At 42.7% G+C, this 22751-nt stretch overlaps 1 protein-coding gene across 7 annotated transcripts in view; it reads right to left on the bottom strand.

The window, feature by feature from the left end:
- The window catches only part of LDB1 (LIM domain binding 1), a 1030118-nt gene that overhangs the window by 83359 nt on the left and 924008 nt on the right, over nucleotides 1–22751 (bottom strand). For all 7 annotated transcript variants that reach the window (XM_044056251.1, XM_044056248.1, XM_044056250.1 and 4 more), the window contains one exon: nucleotides 11161–11284. In XM_044056251.1, the coding sequence (XP_043912186.1) occupies nucleotides 11161–11284 (124 nt within the window). The remainder of the gene's footprint in view (nucleotides 1–11160; nucleotides 11285–22751) is intronic.

Here is a 22751-nt window from a genome sequence, read left to right as displayed (position 1 = left end):
CTAAGCACGCTGTCTCTTGGTCTCTGCTTGTTTCTTGCTGAATAGTGGATGTTCCTCTACACTCAGATTTGTAAACATCTGACTTGTAGTCTACCAAATAACCCTATTTCTACAGTACAAGAGGCACTTAAATAAGCCTATGGCAAGTATAGTCAAAACTGGTGCATGTTTACACCCCTCTCTGATTCAATGGATAATACTTCAAATGGAGATCACCATGATTAAATGTACTTGCATCAACAACCAAATGAAGAAACCACTAAATGACCATTTCCTGATAAATTCCAGCACCTGCAGTACAAAGGTCCTTTCTCAGACAATGCTTTTAAGTTGGGTCTTGGAGAGGGACTGTTATAGCAGTAATGTTGAATGTCCATTGGGAAAGTATTTCAAAAACTGTGACTTGCTTATCTTAGATTGTAAGTTACAAGACTGCATCAGAGTCAAACATCCAGGCTAAGGCAAAAAATACTCACAGCTGAGTAAAGCAACCTTGGATAAAAGCAATGGCAGAGTAATTGTAAAACCAAGGGTGCACCAACGGCTGGAGGAAGCTTCAGAAAACTGCGTTTTAGTTCACCATTTATTGTCGAAAAACAGATACAGGAAAAAAGTAAGCGCTTTCACGTCCTGCGACGCTTCATCAGACTTCAATAAAAACAAGTTGAGAACAGCTCCTTAAGTATAAATTCATCTCAGAGCATCATCATTAAGTAGCAGTTGATAGCTCCTAATTAAAGTGCTAGTGCATTTAAAAAACTGGTAGTATATAAAAAAGAACTGATAACTCACTGTGAATTATTGAATATTCACATGTCATGATGCATCAAAAGTAAAAATGCAATAACGCATTATAAAAATGTAAGAAAAATGTATATATACACAAACTTAGGCAACTCCTTGAATCTGAACATCATCACGGAGCATCGTCATTTGACAATAGTTGATCGCTCATAATTAAAGTGCCAATGCGTAAAAGACTGTTAATATATAGAGAGAAATACTAACTCACTATAAACTACTAAATGTCCACTTGTCATAATGCATTAAGAATGAGAATGCAATGACGCACTATAAAAATGTGTAAAATCTGTATATATACATAAACTTAAATTAGAAGAAATTTTTATTATTATATATAAAAAAACATTAAATGTTAAGATCTTGTGTCAGAGATTAATGTTTAAGTGGTCTGGCTGCTAAGAACGGTTTGAGAGTAACTTTCTCATTCAATCCATACTTATGTGCTTGCAGCCTAAGTATCCACTTATTTTCTATCTCCTCAGTTCTATTCTTAAAATTCCCCAATCTACACGTCCTGTTAACTATTTCTAGCACCCTGAATCTAAAGGAGTGTGTAAGGCCATTTTCCAACACATGTCGGGCTAAGGCATTGGTGGTGTTTTCTTTGTGTATAGCATAGATGTGTTCTCTTATGCGTTCACGTAATGTTCTGTTGGTTTTTCCAACGTAGAACATTTTGCATAACTGACACTGTGCCAAATAGACCACATCTGTGGTCTTACAGTTGGCATACCCTCTGAATGCATATGTATTGCCAGTGTGAGGGTGTATAAATGTGGCTTCCTCTGCTATATACCTGCATTGATTACATGTGTGGCAGGCAAAAGTGCCTGACGTCTGTGACGGAGTTATACCTCCATGTGTTTCTTCATAGCACAATAACCTATTTAAAGATTTCATATTTCTATATGCTATATTGGGCTTGTCACTCACCAAATCTCTGATCTTATCATCCACCATCAACAACCTCCAATTGTCTTCTAATATTTGTTTGATGTGTGTATTCCTGTTGGTAAAAGGGATAGTTAACCTGTTTTGGACCCTTGTGTTATTGGTAGTATTAGTATCTCTAAAATTAGCATCCCTCTTGAAAAAAGGGGTCCCTTTGCCAGTCCTATGTATGTTGCCCACCCTAATGGCTTGCTGCACTTCAGGCTTATTATAGCCTCTAGAGGCAAAGTTCTCTAGCAGCCTAGTTTGTTGTTGGCTATAACTTGTTTCCTGTGTTGTTAATCTTGATACTCTGAGAACTTGATTTTGGACTATGTTAGAATATATGTGCCTGGGGTGCATACTGGTATGATGTAATAAACTATTTTTCCAACAGGACTTCCTGAATAACTCAGTATCTATCCCATTGGTCCCCTTAGTTATCCTGACATCAAGAAAATCAATCATATAGTGTGAGTATGAACATTCAAATGACAAAAAATTGGTCGTGCCATTAATGTATTGGACGAACTCATGCAACTGTCCTTCCGTTCCCCCCCATACAATAAACACGTCGTCCACAAATCTGCTGTAATACTTAAAATAATCTATATACACTAGGTTCTTCAATACGTGTACTCCTTCCCAAAATGCCAACACCAAGTTGGCATAGGAGTTGGCGCAGGGGGTGCCCATAGCAACCCCCTTCTTCTGCAGGAAGTACTCTTTCATATAGAAGGACGTTATTGTCAAGAACTATGTCTAATAATAGCATCCATCTGATAACATTATCATTGGTCACATGATTCTCGAGCAACAACAACCTGATGTACTCTGTTCCTATATTGTTGGGTATAGATGTAAACAGAGATTTAACATCTAATGTTACAAATAAATCATCCTTATCTATAGGTGTTAGCCTGTTGAAAAGTACAGTTTTGTACCTACCATAAATGTAGATGTTCGAGGATTCCATTGCTGCAGTCCTTACTATTGGGTATAGTCCGCATCCAGTCGGCCCGAATACCAGAGTATCGTCGCGTCAGTGCGTCAGGGTACTAATGCGCATGACCGCGCCATATCCTCAGTCTTTTCTTGCCCCAGATGTCAGAAGACCCTAAAAAGACAAGGCCCAAAATACCTGCACCAAAACATGAACAATATATACAAAAATATAAGCATGTAAACTCACCTACACAACCACCCCTAAACACAGAGGGAAGGAGGGAGATTGGACTGCAGCAATGGAATCCTCGAACATCTACATTTATGGTAGGTACAAAACTGTACTATGTTCTTCTTTCCATTGCTGCAGTCCTTACTATTGGGTAGAATCCCAAAGCAGAGGTAAGGGAGGCTGGCAAATCATAAAGAAGCAGGAGCTGACAACATGCCTTGCAAAACAGCTGTGGCAAAACCAGCCCTAGACTTAGAGTAGATAGGAAGGTGATAATGCTTAGAGAAAGTATGCACTGAACTCCAAGTAGCTGCTTCCAAAATATCCTTAGTTGCCACCCCGTAGAAATGCTGTTGAAGTGGCAGTAGCCCTAGTGGAATGAGGCCTAATCCCAGCTGGAATCTCCTTGCCATGATGGGAATAACAAAATGCAATGCAAAAGCCAATCCACCTAGAAATAGTTTGTTTTGACACAGGCTTGCCCAACTCAAAGCAAAAGAAACAAACAACTGCTGAGACTGCCTAAAATCCTTAGTCCTGCTTAAGTAATAACGCAATTGCCTGTGTACATCTAAAGTATGCAAAATCTTTTCCCCTTTATTTTGGGGTCTGCATAAAAGTAGGCAAATGAATAGTTTGGTTTAAAGCCACACTAGAAACCACCTTAGGCATAAAGGAAGGATTAGTACGTAATGATACCCTATCCTTATGGAAAATCAAAAAGGGCTCGACTGCCATAAGGGCCTGCAACTCAGACACCCTTCTTGCAGAAGTAATAGCCAACAAAAAAGCAGTCTTCCATGACAAATATTTCAATTCAGCAGTAGCCGCAGGCTCAAAAGGTTGTAGAGTAAGTTTTTCCAACACAAAATTGAGATCCCAAGCAGGAGTAGGAGCTCTACGTGGGGGTCTTATATTCTTTGCCCCTCTAAGAAACTGCTTGAACAAAGGATGCGAAAACAATGGTGGGTCACAATCATAGTGAGCTGAGATTGCTGCAGCATGAATCTTAATGGAAGAGAAGGACAGACCCTTGTCCAGTAACTCAGTAAGATATTGAAGAGCCATACTCAAATTAGGCCCAGAAATCTCCAAATTCTTTGCTTTACTCCAAAATAAAAATCTCTTCCATTTTTCATCGTACACTTTCCTTGTACTAGGTCTTCTAGCTTCCATAATCACATTTAAAACTTGTTGAGGAAGTTGAGACCTGCTGTGTTTCAACACAGAATATGCCAGGCTGTCAGATGAAGAGAGTGAAGCTTGACATTGAGCAGATGACCGTCCTTCTGGGATAACAGATGTGGAATCAAAGGTAAAGGCCATGGAGGCTTCTTTACCAGACTCCGTAGTAGTGGGTACCAGTGTTGCGAGGCCAATCTGGAGCTATCAAAATCATCCTTGGCCTGTCCTGTCTGACCTTTAACAGTACCTTTGGAAGAAGAGGCAGAGGTGGAAAGGCATACACATGAAGGTTTGTCCAACTGAAAGACAGAGCATCCACTTTCCAAGCTGTGTGATGAAACCCCTTTGTGCAAAACTGTGGCAGCCGGTGGTTTAGTGGAGAAGCGAACAGATCTATGTCTGGAGTTCCCCATGACACTGTCAATTTCTGAAATACATGAAGATCCAGTTTCCACTGTGGGGATCCATGATTTGTCTGCTTAACACATCTGCTAAGGAGTTCTGTGCTCCTGGCAGAAACCTTGCCTGAAGAGTTAGGTGCAAGCGTGATGATCTCCCATAAAATCATTGCTTGCCTGCATAGAGGATAAGAATGTGTTCCCCTTGTTTGTTGATGTACCACATGACAGTTGTGTTGTCTGTTAGAATCAACACCTGCCCTGGAAGAAGTAACTCCTTGAAAGCCAGTAATGCGAACTGGACTGCTAACATCTCCTTCATGTTGATATGTAGATGCTGTAGTCTGGCAGGCCACTTGTCTTGTATCCACTTTCCATTTAGATGAGCTCCCCAAGCAATGTCCGAGGCATCTGTCGTTAAAATCTGACTCGCCTCTGGCCGGGTCACAGAGAGTCCCTTGTTTAGGTGACATTCCTGAGCCCACCACAAAAATTCTCTTTGAAGGCAAGGTATTATTTGAATGACAGTGTCTAAATCCTGGCAGTGCTGTGTCCATACATTTTGAGATACCATTGTAACTTCCTCATATGCAGTTTGGCATTGGGAAGCACCAGAATACAAGATGCCATGAACCCTAATGCTTGAAGGACTGTCTTTGCAGTCAGCACGGACTGATGAGATAGTTGATGGAAGTAAAGTGATAGACTCTTTTGTTTGTCCGGGGTTAAAAGGCCATCTGGGCTGCTGTATTCAGTCTCACACCCAGAAAGCACATGTCTTGAGAGGGTACTAGACTGGACTTTATTTCGTTCACAGAATACCCTAGGCATCTTAGCACTGCTATAACATATTCCAGATGCTGTAGAAGGTCTTCCTTTTCTTGAGCCAGAATCAGGCAGTCGCCTAAATAAGGATAGATTTGAATTCCTTGTAGCCTGAAGGAAGCTATCACTGGAGCCAGAACCTTTGTGAATACTCTGGGCAGTAGATAAGCCAAAGGGCAATGCAGAGAACTGATAATGAGAATCTCCAGCTCGAAACCGCAGATACTTCCTGTAACTTAGCCTGATAGGCACATGAAGGTAAGCTTCCTTGAGATCTAAAGTTACCATCCAGTGATCTTTGCCCAGCAGGGGTAAAAGCTGTTGTAACGTCAACATCTTGAACTTGGGAATGTCCAGATAAGTGTTGAGGAGAGATAAATCCAAAATCGGTCTCCACGTGTTCCCCTTCTTTGGTACTAGGAACATGCGAGAATAAAATCCTAGGCCCCTTTCTGATACAGGGACTGGCTGAATGGCCCCCATGTGGAGTAACTGAGAAACTTGCTTGTGAGCCTCTTTTCTTTGTGGAGGCATGCCTTTGAAAGGGGGCATTGTATGGAAATAAAATCTGTAACCGTGGTGAATGATGTCCAACACCCATCTGTCTTGAGTAAGTAAATCCCAATTTTCTTTGAAAAGAGACAGTCGTCCTCCCAAAGGAGCTGCCAGACGAGAATCTACTGGCAGCTGAAAAGGCAGGTCATTGGGTCTGTTTACGAAAGGACTGACCCCTGCCCTCACCAGAAGTCTGAGCAGGTGAACTCCCTGTTCTAGGCCTAAAAGAACCTTGAGCCCTGCCCCTACCACGTCTAGACCTACCCCTAGACTGGGAATCATAAGCAGGATATGTCCACCCCTTAGCAGGCCAATTTCTACTAAACTTGGTGGCTGTACCTGCAAAAATCTTTAACAGTTTGCATAGACTTAGCTTTGTCCTCCATTTTCTTTAAAACTGCTTCCACAGGTGAACCAAACAACACATCAGACTGTAAAGGAGCATCCAAAATCCTTGTCTTAACATGCTCAGCCAAATTTTGATCCCTCAACCAGGCATGCCTGCGAAGAACAGAACTAGTGGCAGCCACCCTCGAGGAGGCCTGCACAGCATCAAAACCACATTGCAAAGAATGCTTGCCCACTTGTTCAGACACATAAACTAAATCCAGCAATTCTTTACAATCAATACCTTACGCCAAAGCATCCACCTTAGATTTCAATTGTGAAAGGAGATAATTTTGATATTTCAGCATGTGAAACTGACAATTCAACGCCTCATGGCTAGAGTGGAAGAAGTATACACTTTCTTACCCCACCTATCCAACGCCCTTGCCTCTTTGTCAGTGGGAACAGGATTTTTAACCACAGAGGCCTTAACACCTTTAGGCCCCTGAGAAACAGTTTCTGGGTCCGCCCTAGGACTCTTAAACAAATACTTATGAGCTTCGAGCACCCTATAGTACCTATCAGGTTTAACAGGAGCAGGTGGCAAAGAATCAGGGTTCAGGGCAGCCTCTGCAAAAACATCTTCCACCACATTCAACACAGGAGGTATAGCTAAGGGCCTATGCTGGGGTAAAACAAGAATTCCCTAAGCCTCTTCCTGGAATCAGAGTAATCCTGGCCTTCCCATTTAAAGTGCTCCCTCATGGAATGCAGAGTCTCTGAAAATGAAAAATCCTCAGGAGGAGAAGCCGAAGGAGTGGCATCATCCACATCAGAATCAGAATAATGAGGATACTCCTGCAAATCTTCCGCAGAAGACTCAGAAGCCCTGAACCCTGTTCAAAATTGTCAAACTCTGGTTCCACCCTAGGCCTCTTATCAGGAGGGCCCATAGAACCTCTAATCATAGTAATCAAATCTTCTGCCATTTTAAGCATATGTTTCTTAGGTACAGAACCCGAAATGCTAGGAGAAGCCCCTACTGAAGCTGAACTTGGCCTACCTCTAAAGAAGTTTTGGCAACAGAAGGAGAGGCTCTAACTACTTTGGGAAGAGAGGGAAGAATAGTTACCTGAGAAGCCCCCTCAGCCTGGCCTGCCTCCTGAGAGGGTACATCCTGTAACAGTAAAGTTTCTGCCTGAGACTCCATAGAAACTCCTGGCAAAACCTCTGGCTCCACTGAGCCTCCTAAAGAACCGACGTCCGGGACTGCCGGTTCATCAACCCTAGGCCGCTGTTTTGTCCTTGCGCTTCTTGGGCGGGCGCCGGAGCATCCGGCGGCATTTTATAATTGCAACGCTTCCCAAACACTAATCTGGCACAGTCTAACCTCCTCTTAATAGTCGTTTGTTAAACCTAGCACAAGAGCGGCAACCAACAACGTCGTGCTCAGGCCCTAAACAAGGTATACACAATGTATGGTAATCCCTATGAGGTATTTGTTTCCCACAAGAAATACAGTTATTCACTTTTCTGACATCCGGTTAAATACTGAGGCAAGAAAAACCAAAATGTTCTAGCCAACTCTGATTCGGTCTGAAACTCCGGTTTGAAATATTTCAGAACGCCAACCTGCACTCGCAAAACTGCTTCTGCATCGACCACGCGGCAAAAGACTGAGGATATGGCGCATGGTCATTAGTACCCTGGCGTACTGGCGTCAGTCTAATGGGCCCTGACGGTGCTCAGCCTTATACTCTGGTATTCGGGCCGACTGGATGCGGACTATACCCAATAGTAAGGACTGCAGCAATGGAAAACGAAGAACATCTAGCCAGGTTCTCCAAAAAATGCTGGGTATCCCTAAGTATATGATTAATGCTGTTTACTATTGGCCTGAATTTCTTATCCACATATATAGATAAAGGCTCGGTCAACCAACCTTTGCTTGAGACAATAGGTCTCAGCAGGGGGTCAAGTAATTCCTTATGAATCTTGGGAAGACCCCTAAAGGTGGGAACTAAGGGATTTTCTACTATGAAGTACCTATATAAATCAATATCAATGACGTTACTTAACAAGAGGTCATAAAGATGACCATGTACATCTTTTATTAGTTTTAGGGAACATCCAGGCTACTTTGTTTTGCCAGGGCATTTTTTTTGACAGGTGGCATTACAAACATAGTGTTACAATGCATCTTGAAGGCCCATGAAGTTCTGCCAAGTGGATGAACTTATTGGACATAATCAGAATTAGCTACAATGACTGCACCTGCATTTTGTATGTCAGATTTTCCTAAGAGCAGAATTCCATACACAGATACTCAGGTGTGCTATTATGGTACTGCAATGACTAAGTGTGACATACTGAACACTTTTTTTTTTTTTTTTTACATAAACTTTTTTTGGTTCCCACCAAAGCTGTGTCCCATCAGTGGCATCTCACAGCCCCTCTTCAATCATCCACTCTACCTCCACCTGACTTGCTGTTTGCCAAGGTCATCACAAACAAGGAAATCCCTAGTGTTGGCAGCCAGGGAAACATGCATTGCAGAGAAAAGACTGCCCAGGTACATTTACTGACAACACCAATTCCCCCTCCCCAAAGTTTCAAAGATGGTCTTCGCCAGACTTCAATTTATTTGTTAAAAGACATCCATGTAAACTAACATTGCATTTTCTCAAGAAAGCAGCAGTTAATCATTACAATACATCAACAAACTGAGAACAACTGGCTGAGTTTCCTGATTTTGCTCACATTATGTCCTCTTCTGAAGCAGATATACCACTTAGTGTACTACAAAGTTCAGTCAGGTTTGTTGTAGGTCCAGTCAACTCAGTTGTAGTAAATGTGAAAAGTACAAATCAACAAAATAAAGGTATACAGCTGAAACAGCGTCTGGTAAGATTCTCTGGTTATCTGTGGCCTGGCACATTTCTAAGAGTAGCATAACAATTTGGCTCATGAGGCTCATGGGTCCTGGAATGCAATATCCTGCTTGCAGCTCACAACACTGAAAGAAAAAAAATCAAAGAATACCAAGTAGTACTGTCAACTGTCAACACTTGTTTTGGAAGGAGTGACATTTTCAATTCTGGATGCAAGTAGATAAGAGAAAGTGGAGGACTACTGCTCATGTATGTCCCACTTTGGATGATGAGCATCTGAGGCTAGAGGCAACATTAAATGGCCTCAGTGATTACTGGAGAGCCAGTCAAACTAATCATGAAATATCTCAAGTGAATGCATTCCAAGGCGCCAAGCACTAGAAGTCTGGACGGGATAAAACAGACTTTCTGAAGGGTTCCAAATGTAGTCAGCAATACAAGAGGATGGTCTGGACAAGGTTCTTCCAGTGACTCAGAACAGAATGACTGCATCACTGAACTATGAATACCTGCACCACCGCACTCAGTACAGAATGAACACCTGGGCTACCACACTCAGTACAGAATGAACACCTGGGCTACCGCACTCAGCACAGATTACCTGCATCACCACAGATGTCTGAAAAAATCCATTTGGAAGACTTACTGCTCCTTAAGGGAGGCTTCTGTTGTTTATGTGCAAAGGAAAACTTAGAAGGATAATTCCTTTGAAACTTCGTTATAGGGAATGAAAAATGTGACATTGTGCATAACCTTCCCTTTATCTTGAAAGGTTTTAAAAAGCTATGCACCTGCAGAACCAAATAGATTCATGGAATCCAAGAGAGAATCCAACAACTTGGCTTTTATAATATCAGGAAGAGGTTGTAACCTACGCCAGGAGTACCTGTGTAAAACAGAACCTGAAGCAGCAGCCCTAAATGATGCACCAGCAGCATCATAGCTACATTTGATAGAGTAGTGAGCCACCTGAGAAGCATAACTCAAGGAAGAAATAGCATCTGGCATGTCAGTCAAAATACCACCAAGTTTAGACAGAAGAGGCAGCAAATACTTGGTTATATTGGTCTGGTAGTTTATGGCTCTGAAAGATAAGGTGGCCGAGGTATAAACTTTTCTCCATACCTATTCACAGCATTGCTGTCCTTGTCAGAAGGGAGAAATTTGGAATAAAACAGTAATTTGGAAGGTTCTCAACTTAAAAAGAAAGGGAGAAGAAATGTCTATGAAGTGTCTTGGGTACAAAAGCTGTTCATGGTCTGCTCCGAGACAGAAAATGAACTTGCGTCTATCTCTATGGGAAATCTCCCTCCCACACTCACATTTACATGCCATCCACAAAGAGGAAAACAGTAACCCAACAGAAAGAAAGAAGGAAAAGTCCCCAATGGAGTACTTATTTGTCAGAGGTTTGGTAACTGGACCAACGTGACAAAACTTGACAGACAGCATTCAAAAAGTAGCATTTGGACTGCTGGCAAAGAAGTTCTGATAATTGGGTGCTTGTACTTCACCTCTGCAGTTTACATCCTGGATGTGGGACACACCATCTGATGCATGGCTCCTGGAAGTGCCTAAAGCTTTGCTATGCTGGCCAGATGTATGGTTACTCTTCGTAGGTTACTCTTCGTAGGGTATCCCTTTAGTGAGGAACGCTGCAACAGTGATGAGGAAGGACATCTGCAATTCTGTTTTGATATTGAAATATTTACAGAAAAACTACACAAAGGAACAACCGTCTACTAAAGCTATCAGAAGTGCACGTTTTCTGCAATTCTCCTGACAGGGCACAGATTAAAGAAAATGGGAATATAGTTTACAAAACAGAGTTGAAATTAAAGCTGGTATATAAATATTTACTTCTTTAAAAGTTCACTTACTTTCCATACGTCACTGTGTCACCATTCCCATTTAATGCTGGGAATGCTTATACTGTTCATTTCTGAGAGTTTTCCAAGTTAAAGAACTCATCCAGAAAGTACTCCATACTGTTAATTAACAATTTACAAACAACTTTAAGTAAACCTACAAAGTCTGAAATGTTGAATACAGTAATATACACACTCACCAGGAGGAGCAACCATCCGCTGCCATTTTTGAAACAAGCACGTCTTGAGGCAGTCACGGGGGCTTAGGCTGTAGGTTTTGTGGCGGGACATGAGTTCCTGCATTGGTTCTAGGATTACACAAAGCTGTGAAGGAGAAAAAAAAAAAGAAAATCAGACCTCCATGTTTAACTTCCTTCCTGTGCTACTAACAAATAACAGAATTGTTTTTTCAAAATAAACAAATGTACAAAAGGGGATCCATGAAGGATCAGTGACTGGATTCATCACCTCCGTCAATCGTAATTCAGCACTTTGTTCTCAGAAGCTCCGGTGTACAGTGGTATGTACCTGGTGCACACCACAATATCACACACTGACTACATAACTATGCCTAACGTCTTAGACTATTCACCTCTAGTAAGTCATTAGTACACTTTCTATAAATCAAGAAATAACAATGAAGATTCGAGACAGACTACTAACAAGTGACACAAATATATATCTGCCTGATCTACAAATATTTCCAACATCTGAGACTGTACAAGACATGCAAGACATACACACAAGGGGGGGACAGAAAGAGAATATACTGGACTCATCAGAGGAGGTATCCTCATAGATCAACTAATACAGTAAGAATGTGGGCCCTCTTTGATGAGTCAAGGACTATTAACTCCCAAACAATAATCCAGCAAGGTGGAAAGAGAAACAGGACACCCCAAAGACCAAGCTTCAGAGTCCTGAAGAATAAATAAATCAAAAAGACTCAACTCCTGGAGATGCAAATGAAACACTAGTGCTGGGTAAAGTGTACACTGAACATCATGTGGCTCTGACAACAATATCTGTAATGCAGAGAATTCTGAAGCAAGTACTAGAAGTAAACGTGCCTTAACAGAAGAGACCTTTAACTCTAGCATTACCATTGCAACAGGCAGTATCCTACCTGCTTGGCAAGACATACTACAGATGGACTTCATGGGGCAAGGGTTTATATGTTAGAAACCGCCCTTCACTTACTTTCTGAGGACAAGATAAGCAGCTATCTAGTCTTCCTACCCATTTCAGGTAAAACCTGAGCTAACAATGCACATCTAGATCATAAAAGGCTTTCACCTTGTTTCTGCCCTTGCAAAGATAACAGAGAAAACAGGGGGGTGAATGGACTACTTCTGGGACAGTTTAGAAACTGACTTAAGGAGCAAATGTTGGTCATTTCTAGGGAGATGTGCAGTCTTTGTGAAAGACTAGACATAGTGTTCTACAAATACACACAGCTTTGTGAGGATCTTAAGAAGCCTAGTCTTACATTCCTACACGCCCCCTATATTTGTGTAGGAATAATCCAAAGGTAGTCAGAAGAATTTACTTGCTGCCCCTTACCATGAGGGACTTAGCTGCTAAACTGGGGGGTGAATTTACAGTTTCCCATCCAGTCGTCCAAATTTTGTTTGAATAAAGATGCAGAAGCACTTTGCTTTATGCTGACTGGAAGATGGTTCTACAGAAATAGTACTCTCTCTTATACATACTCATTTCTCCAACATGTCCTATTTATGTTATAAAAGAGACTAAGACCTCTTGATACGGTGTTCATACTACCACTGGATTTGTGAATATGTAATGGCAGGACAGAATCTGCAGTGGCTGTATATACGAGGCAGAGATTACGTTTTAGTAACCTATAAGTTATTGCAAAGAGAGACAAGACTTGACAGTCTGCATAATTTTAGGCCCTTGATTTTTTTTTTAATAATGAGAAAGTATTATGGTCATTCCAGTTTTGACAAGTACATACCAAACTGGCATTATATTCAGTGACTGGCCTAATGGGAGCAGAGAATAATGATGTAATTACATCCCTAGACCTGGATGTCATACCTTTAGATGCAAGCTGTGCGATTAAAAAAAGGCTTCCTTACAGGAGTGGATATGAGGGGATGAAAGGATATTTTGTTATTGATATACATTCTCAGATCCCTGACGGGATAAACTTTCACTGAAGTGTTGTAAATGCGATAGTTACAAGGGTAGTCATGCTTGCCAAACACATCTCTTGACATTTAGGTTTGTTCATGGTTTTGACACCAGCAACTTATTTGGAAAATGCCCTCTTGCAGGATCTTGGTGTTCGCTAGGGAGTTTATCAATGCACCAAAGCAATAATCACCTGCTAACCTGGTCAGCCATAAACCATCATTTGTTATGACATCCAAGAAGTAAATGGCAAACAGAAGTGGCCCAAGGACTAAACAGTGGGGTCCACCGGTAGTGACAGGTCTTTTGGAACAGGCAGAGCTGCCCACCCTAACTTAATGGGCTGCATTTGTGAAACCATTTACTATTCAACAAGTTACATACAGATTTACTTTTAACTGGGAAAGTTTATCTATGATGCCTGAATGTGGGATGGTGTACAACACACCTCTGTAAGGCCTAGATATACAATGCGTATTGATTTGCTCTCATCCACTGCTTCAGTAACCATTCTTGAAGATGACCAGGTTACATATGCAGGATCTGCCCTTAATCCGATATGGCTTGGGTCAAGTGCTTGTAGGTTGCATAAGTCCTTCTTTATTAATTCCATAATGATCCTCTCCATATCCTTAGAGATGAGGCTGTGCAGCCTTATGGGTCTATAAAGTACACTTTTGTACCTACCATAAATGTAGATGTTCGAGTGCTAATACAGCTGCAGTCATAACAGATGGGTTTTCCTGCCTTCAGGCGGGTCCTCGGTCGGCCGAATTCCAAAGTCTAGGTCCGGCGTCGGATGTTGTCGCTTCTTCCCAGACGTCAGTGCGACAGGGGTATAAAAAAAACAGCCGACGCCATTTTCTTCAGTTTTTCTTGCCCCAGATGTCAGGTGCCCCCAGAAGGAAGGAAATACATAAATTTATGTAGTAATGCAATGCAATATAATCAAAAAACAGTAGTTGCAAGCAAATACACCATAAAAGAATACCCCAATCAGGTTGTATGAGTAGGTGTTAGCCATTAGGCCTGTCCCAAGAGGGGAAGGAGGGAGAGAAACCTGGACTGCAGCTGTATTAGCACTCGAACATCTACATTTATGGTAGGTACAAAACTGTACTATGTTCATCGTGCATACAGCTGCAGTCATAACAGATGGGTAGAATCCCAAAGCTAAAAAGGGGTGGTAGGCACTAGGTGGAACAAGGAGGAGCCAAGATGCCCTGCAAGACTGCAGTGGCAAAGCCTGCTCTAGATTTGGAGTATAATGGTAGGTGATAGTGCTTGGAGAAGGTATGTACAGAACTCCAAGTGGCTGCTTCCAAAATATCTTTGGTAGGAACCCCCCCTGAGCAAAGCAGCAGAGGTAGATGTGGCCCTTGTGGAGTGAGATCTGATGCCTGCAGGTACAGTTTTACCATGAAAAGAGTAACAAAAACGTATGCAGTGTGCTATCCATTTTGAAATTGTCTGTTTGGAAATAGGCTTCCCTTGAGCTCCTGTAGCATAGGACACAAAGAGTTGCTCTGATTTTCTGAAAGGCTTTCTTCTGTCCAAATAATAACGCAGCTGCCTGTGAATGTCCAAGGTATGTAATAGTCTCTCCCCTTTGTTTTGAGGATTAGGGTAAAAGGTAGGCAAGTGGATAGCCTTTTTCAAGGCTACCCTTGCTACTACCTTTGGCATAAAGGATGGATTGGTTCGTAAGGAAACTCTGTCCTGATGGAAAATGATGAAAGGCTGCACAGCCATGAGGGCTTGTAATTCCGAAATCCTGCGAGCTGAGGTGATAGCCAGAAGGAAGGCTGTTTTCCAGGACAAATATTGCAGTTCTGTTGAAGCAGCTGGCTCAAATGGAGGCAAGGTTAGTTTTTCTAGAATGAAATTGAGGTCCCAAGCAGGTACTGGTTGCTTTCTTGGGGGTTTTATATTCTTAGCCCCTCTGAGGAACTGTCTTAAGAGGGGGTGAGAGAATAAAGGAGGATCAGTGTTGTATTCTGCAGAAATGGCTGAGGCATGGATTTTGATGGAGGAGAATGAAAGTCCACTGCTTAGCATCTCAGCTAGGTACTGTAATATTTGAGGTAAATTCAGTATTTCAGGATTCTGACCCTTTTTCTCATTCCAGGCACAAAACCGTTTCCATTTTGCGGAGTAGGCTTTTCTAGTAGAGGGCCTTCTGGCCTCCAAAATGACATCCTGCACCTCCTTGGAGAGTAGGGTCTGTTGTGAATTTAAGGAATTTTCCATGCGGCTACATTGAGTGTTTTCAGCTGGCTGTGAAGGGTTTTGAAGTTGTGCTGAGTCAGTAGAAGAGGCATTAGAGGCAGGATCCATGGTGGGGAATGCATCAGGCTTCTCAGGAGTGGGTACCAGTGTTGTCTTGGCCAGTCTGGAGCAATGAGAATCATCTTTGGTCTGTCTGCTCTGGTTTTTAGTAGAACTTTGGGCAGCAGAGGAAGAGGTGGAAAGGCATAAACTGTCATTGTTGTCCAACTGAAAGAGAGTGCGTCCACTTTCCAGGCCTGTGGGTGAAAGGTCCTTGAGCAGAATTTTGCCAACTGGTGATTTCTGTTGGAGGCAAAGAGATCTATGTCTGGCCTGCCCAATGCTTGAATTATCTTTGTAAACACTTGAGGATGCAACTTCCATTCATGTGGATCTGTCATATTTCTGCTTAGGTTGTCTGCCAGCGAGTTTTCCTTGCCTGGCAGGTACTGTGCTTGAAGTTCAATTGTAATCCCAGAGCCATGTTTCAAAGAGACATGGCTAGCCTGCATAGGGGGTATGAATGGGTTCCTCCGTGTTTATGTACCACATTACTGTGGTGTTGTCTGTCCTTATCAATAGCTGACCTGGATGCAGTAGGTCTTTGAAAGCTATAATAGCATTTATTACTGCCAGCATTTCCTTTTGATTGATGTGTAGGTGCTTTTCTTTTTGGGACCATTTGCCCTGAATGCACCGACCTGTCATGTGCGCCCCCCAGGCACAGTCCGAGGCGTCTGTTGTGATGACTTGATTTGCTTGAGGCTTGCAGAATAGGAGACCTGTGTTTCTTTGGCATGCTTGAGCCCACCACAGAAATTCCTTTTGAAGACATGGAATCAGTGGTATTATTGTTTCCAAACTGTAGCTGTGTTAAGACCATAGGTTTTTTTAGGTACCATTGAAGTTCTCATATGCAGCTTTGCACATGAGATTAGTAGGATGCAAGATGCCATGAATCCCAGAGCCTGCAGGATTTTCCTTGCAGTCAGCCTGGTGAAAGTTGCCAGTTTTATGAAGTATTGAGTTAGTTGCCCTTGTTTCTCTGGCGTGAGGTAGGCCATCTGGGTGTTTGTATCCAAGCTGGCACCCAGGAAAATTATTGTTTGAGAGGGTATTAGCCTTGATTTCTTTTTGTTGACTGTGTATCCCAGAGAATTCAACAACATTATTACAAACGCCAGATGTTTCAGAAGTATGTGCTTGCTGTCCGCTTGGATCAGGCAGTCGTCCAGATATGGGTATATTTGTATCCCTTGAAGTCTGCAGTAGGTAATTACTGATGCCAGGCATTTCGTGAACACTCTGGGCACAGTAGATAAGCCAAAGGGCAATGCAGAGAATTGATAATGGGTTGAACCTGCAAGAAATCTGAGGTATCTTCTGCAATCTTGTCTGATTGGGACGTGCAGGTATGCCTCCTTGAGCACCAATGTTACCAGCCAAGACTCCTTGCCCAGCATGGGAAGAAGCTGCTGTAATGTGAGCATCTTGAATTTTGGCACGAGTAAAAATGTGTTTAGGATGGATAGGTCCAAAATAGGTCTCCAATCTTTTACCTTCCTTGGTACCAGGAATAGTCTGGAATAAAAACCTTGACCCTGTTCTTGTGCAGGTACCTCTTGAATAGCTTTCATGTCCATGAGATCTAAAATTTGTTTTTGAGCCTCTGCCCCTTGATTGTGTGGCAGGTTTGGCATGCCTCTCATTTTTGAAAGGGTGTAAAAATGGAATCTGCAGCCTCTGTCTATAATGTCCAGGATCCATTTGTCTTTTGTGACAATATGCCAATTTTTCGAAAATAATGCCAGTTTTCCGCCTAAAGGTGCTGCCATTTGAGCCTTGCTTGGCATGCAAAGGGGAAAGTTCATTGGTTCTGCTTTCTGAATGGCTGTGAACTATCCTCACCACCTCTTTGTGTAGGTGCTTGCCATTGTCTGCCTCTAAACGATCCTTGAGATTGTCATCTGCCCCTCGGGCGCCTGTATCTACCTCTTTGGGGTCTGTCCGTGGCTGGAAAGGACCAATTTTTGGAAGGTCAATTTCTACTGAAACGTGGAGGTTGCACCTGTAGGAAATCTTTCACTGTTTGCATTGATTTTGCCTTTTCCTCCATTTTCTTTAATACCTCCTCAGCTTTAACACCGAACAAAACATCTTTTTGTAGAGGGGCATCTAGTAATTTAGCTTTGACGTGATCTGGTAAGGCTTGCTCTTTGATCCAGGCATGTCTACATATGACTGATCCTGTAACAGCAGCTCTACATGAGGCCTCTAAAGCATCAAAACCACATTGCAAGGTATGTTTACCCACTTGTTCTGCACTATGTATCAAATCCTGCAACTCCTCCAAGTCTGGTTGTTCAGGTTGTGACATTTTGCTTCTCAACTGTGATAACAGAAACTGTTGGTACTTTAACATATGGAACTGACAGTTTAATGCTCTCATGGTTAAGGTGGCCGAGGTGTATACCTATTTCCCCCACCTTTCTAATGGTCTGGAATCTCTCTCTGAAGGTAATGTAATTTTAGCAGTGGAGGCCTTAATTCCCTTGGGACCCTGTGAAATAGTTTCTGGGTCAGCCGCATGGCTTTTGTATAGGAATTGGTGTGAGTCAGGAACCCGGTAGTACCTGTCTGGCTTGACTGGGGCTGGAGATAAAGAATCTGGGTTAAGGCATGCCTCCGAATACACATCATCTAGAATGTCTAAGACAGGAGGTATAGCCAGAGGCCTGTGCTGAGGAAGCAAAATGAAATCCCTAAGCCTTTTCTTGGAGTCTGAGTACTCTTGGCCTTCCCAGTGGAAGTGTTCCCTCAAGGTATGTAAGGTTTCCCCAAAAGAATAATCCTCAGGGGGGGGAGACAGAGGGAATGGACTCCTCTGCATCAGAATCTTCGAAAGGGGAGTAAGAATGTTCCTGGTCTTCAGAATGTCCTGAAATAATGGAGGCCTGGTCCGAGGAGGGGGATTCTTCCTCCACTCTGGGCCTTTTGTCCGGGTGGGGGGGTTGGGAACCTCTGATAAGAGTAAATCAAATCCTCAGCCATTTTGAGCATCTGTTTTTTAGGCATGGGGCTTTCAGAAGGGCCCTGTGGAGCCTGTCTTTTAGTTTGCATGGCTGCTTTAGACTTAGTGAAAGCCTTGATGGAAAAAGAAGAGGAAGGCCTGTAGACACCTTGAGAGGTGGCAGGTCTGTCTAAACTCTGAGTTTCACCGCCAAGGGTGGCTTCGGTATCTGTAGTCGGGGTATGGGCCAAAGAGCCTGCGACCTAGAGCACAGAAGACACCGCCAATGAAGTGTTGTCGGTAGTCGGGGGCTGCGTAGGCGCCTCACTGAGAACCGGACCACCTGTAGTCGGCTTTGGCGTGGTGTCGGTAGAAGTCGCGGACCTCGTATGTCGGTCCTTATCTTTGTTAGTCAAAACTGGAGTCTGAGTATCCGCCAACATAATGTAATTAAATCTTTTGCCAAAATAGTGTTGGGCAAACTCCGCCCGATGCTTAATAGTGCGTTTGTTGAATGTAGCACAAAAACGACAGGCCGAGACGTCGTGGTCTGGGCCTAAGCAAGGAATGCAGAGGGAATGAAAATCCTTATGCGGTATTTGCTTCCCACATGAAATGCAATTATTAACTTTGTCTGACATCGGTATGAGGCAAGAAAAGTTTCCCCAATGGGGTACTTAGCCTTCAAGAAGACTTCAGTTGAAAAATATTCGTAATCTCAGGAGCTGGCCGACCGGCACTTGCGAACTTCTTCTGCTTTGGGCACCGCGCGGCAAGAAAGACTGAAGAAAATGGTGTCGGCTGGTTCTTTTATACCCCTGTCGCACGGACGTCAGGGAAGAAGCGATGACATCCGACGCCGGACCTAGACTTTGGAATTCGGTCGACCGAGGACCCGCCTGACGGCAGGAAAACCCATCTGTTATGACTGCAGCTGTATGCACGATGAACATCTACCCATGACCATTGATGCCCTACCTTTGTGTAAGGGGATGATGGCTGCTATCCCTCCATGCATCCAGCATGAAGCTTATTTGGAGACTGATACTGAATAGATTTTGTGGGAGATCTGACAAGTCCTGTTTCAAGCTGACCAACAGGTAGCCTGGTATGTTATCCAGTCCCCTGGAAGTAGTGTTCTTGGCCTAGGATAGTGCCTTGAGGACTTGTACTTGGGAGATTTGAGGGGTAGGAGAGATATGGGTATGTGATCTGGGAATATAGGATAGAGGGAGGGGTGACATTTCAGATAAATTTGTTGGCAAGTGGATTGGCTGTGTCCTCTGGGATAGAGTATGTGATATAATTTACCATTAGCTCTGTACAGTGCTACGCATAGTTTCTATGGTTTCCAACATAATTAAAGAAGGCTTTGGGGTTATCCTTCACCTGGCTGGCTACTTTTACCACATATCTGCGTTTGCTTGATTTGATCAGGATTCAAAGTGCTTTGTTTAGTTTAGCAACAGTGTTTTTAGCATCTTGAGTTAAATTTGTTTGTGTGTACAAAGACTTTTTTTTTCTTTTACTACAGAGTCTGTTTAAATTTGGTTTCTACCACAGGGCTTAGTCTTAAAATTTGACATTGTATTTACTCCGGAAAGGGACAGATGCATCTATACAGCTACATATATCTGCACAGAATTTGGCAGTAAAGGACTCTGCATAAGCAGTGGGGTCATCGGGTTTGAAGGGGATTTTTAATTTAGTCGATCATCACTCAGTTTTAGTAGCCTTTGCATAATCTCTGAATACTGAAATGCTGGAAGATGCTTGTGGATTCAGTCTTATGGTCCGATCTGACCAGGGAGTAAATGCCAAATGATGAGAAGCAAAGCTGTCCCATACTGGTAAGGAGCAAGTCCAAGATTTTATCTTCCCTGGATGGGGTGCAGGCTAACTGGTTCAGAAGTTTGTATTGATGAAATCCAGAAATTTCTGTGCAAACATTTTTTTCGTGTGTAAAGCCTCCCAGTTAAAAGAGGGGTAGCTGAAGTCTCCTAGGACACTGGTGTTTGGCTTGATGCACAGGAGCTATGGGCTTGGGGGGGCATAGAGAGAGATCCCTATACTTCACTATGTTATAAGGGGTTTTGTTAATATCCAGAGATATCATGGATTCCAGAAAAATATCTGCCAAAACAGGAAATATGACAAAAATAAAATGCAAGCATGATCCAATCAATACAATAAAAGGTTCCCATATTGTGTATTTATTACCTGGGAGTCAAATGGTAAAGAAAAAAAAATACTACAACACTATTAATGGCTGATCACTTTGAGGCAAAAAATAAATGAATACTATGAGAGTTTGCTCTCCATTTCGGCTGAACAACACTAACATTATTACCAACATCCTGGGGGGGGGGGGGGTCATGTAAATCTCATGGGTAAGGAATGATACTGCAGCAGCAGTTATCCTTATGAACTCAAACTATCCTTAAGCAGAACATGGACTCATAACAAAGTTTACAATATTCTTCCATCACACGCATTGTGAAATCTGGCATATATTTCTGGAAAACAGCACATGAACTTCTTGCTCAGAGTCTAGTGGCTAAACGTCCTGACCTGCTGAAAGGTCTCCTTTGCAAATGAACACTCAAACCTTCTTTGTTTGGGTAGCCAATGGAGAATGCTCTCATGAAGCAAAGTCAGCTTTATCAGACTCTATCATTATCAGCTGCATTAGTTCAAATTAGGTGGATCTGTTATCAGTTTGCAAGGTTACAAATATGCCTATGCCAGCCTTCAGTACTGTTATTTGCCCTTGACAGCCCTTGTGTTAACTCATGAGTGGCTACAAGGGTGATAGGTATGGGGAGAAGGACACCGTTTCCTTTACCGATTCTTCCCACATTTCTGTTGTTTCTTGACCACTCTGAATTGCTTGAGCCATAATTTCCACGGGTTAGATGAAAATGTTTAGTTTTGTCAGCTGGTAGGAAACTAGTACTATTAGATGATTTAGTCTGATGTTTTGGGACACAGAAAATCAATGCCATTTTGATATCAGTGGGAAAGTTCTTAGGCACAGCCTCCACTACAGCTCCTTAAAAGTCTAACAGAAATGTTAACATGGATGTAACTGCCTGGCCATCAGCGAGTTCTAATACAAATGAAATGGATGTTACAACCATCCTCATAAATGCATATAACACAATACAAACTGAAATGAGGAATTACAAGTATCCCCATTAATGCATACACCAAAGGACTCATCTTGGCACTGCTCTCCTTTCCAGCCAAGCCATGCATACTGTTCAGCTGTTTGCATACGGCAGAATAAGTGGGAACATTACACCAACAATAATCAAGAACTGTAACTTCTACAAATATAAACAATTCCCATGTGGTTAGAAGCAATTGCTTTCCCAGCAGTTGATGTTGAGAGAACTATAAACTTCCCAAATCATAAGACAGGTCTTCGGCTGTGAAATGGCTCACAGACACTGCAGTCTGTTGACAATGGGTAGTGTCTTTCTCCTCACCCTGTGGATGCATCTACTTAATGCCTAGTGTGACAATGGCTTACATTAATTCTGAAGATGAACTAGATGTACAAGTCTACATAACGTTGCACAGACTTAAATGTCACACAGCCTCTGAATTCAACTTTTTCAGCACACCCTATCTACCTTCCAAGTACTGGCATCCAGACCATGATGGAGTAGTGTGGCCTTGGTGAATTCCTCCTTATCGCTCTATGGAATTGTGACCACAGCTGCACTTGGAAGCAGACTTGCCAACACAATACAGCAAGAAAGAATAGTTGTGTAAAATCTTACCATAACCATTGATGTCCTCTTCCATGTTGCAGTATTCTTGTTGTGGGATTTCCTGCCCTCAGGCGACTCGTACGACAGCTCCTATACAAAAGCTTCAGCTTGGCTGTTACAGCTGCGTGGGACGTCACACGTAAGGCCATACACCAGGGGCCTTAAATGTGACATCTGCCCGCACAACTTTCAGAACTTGAAGCTCAACAGGTAGAGTGGAAGGCCCAGCCGGAGAAGATGCCAATGGTGTCAGGTATGGGACCCTGGTGGTCCTTCTGTAGCATAGATAGGTCCAGGGTGATGCTGGGATGAAAGGAGAATGATGAGGGGGTTTATTGGTGGGTGGGAAGAAATACTGCAACATGGAAGAAAAGGACATCTATGGTTATGGTAAGATTTTACATAACTATTCTATGTCCTTCTATTCCTATGTTGCAGTATTCATGTGGGAGAATACCACAGCTTAGTTGGATGAGGGGGTGGCGGATGCATCAGAGGATTTTACAAAGCCCTGTAGGATTGCCCTGGCAAATCCTGCACGTGTTCTGGAGACCTGGTGTAGCTTGTAATGTTTGGT

This window comes from Protopterus annectens, chromosome 14.part0 (genome assembly GCF_019279795.1).
Source record: "Protopterus annectens isolate FY-2018-M chromosome 14.part0, PAN1.0, whole genome shotgun sequence".
Taxonomy (NCBI): Eukaryota; Metazoa; Chordata; order Ceratodontiformes; family Protopteridae; genus Protopterus; species Protopterus annectens.
This window is presented reverse-complemented; position numbering and strand designations above follow the sequence as displayed.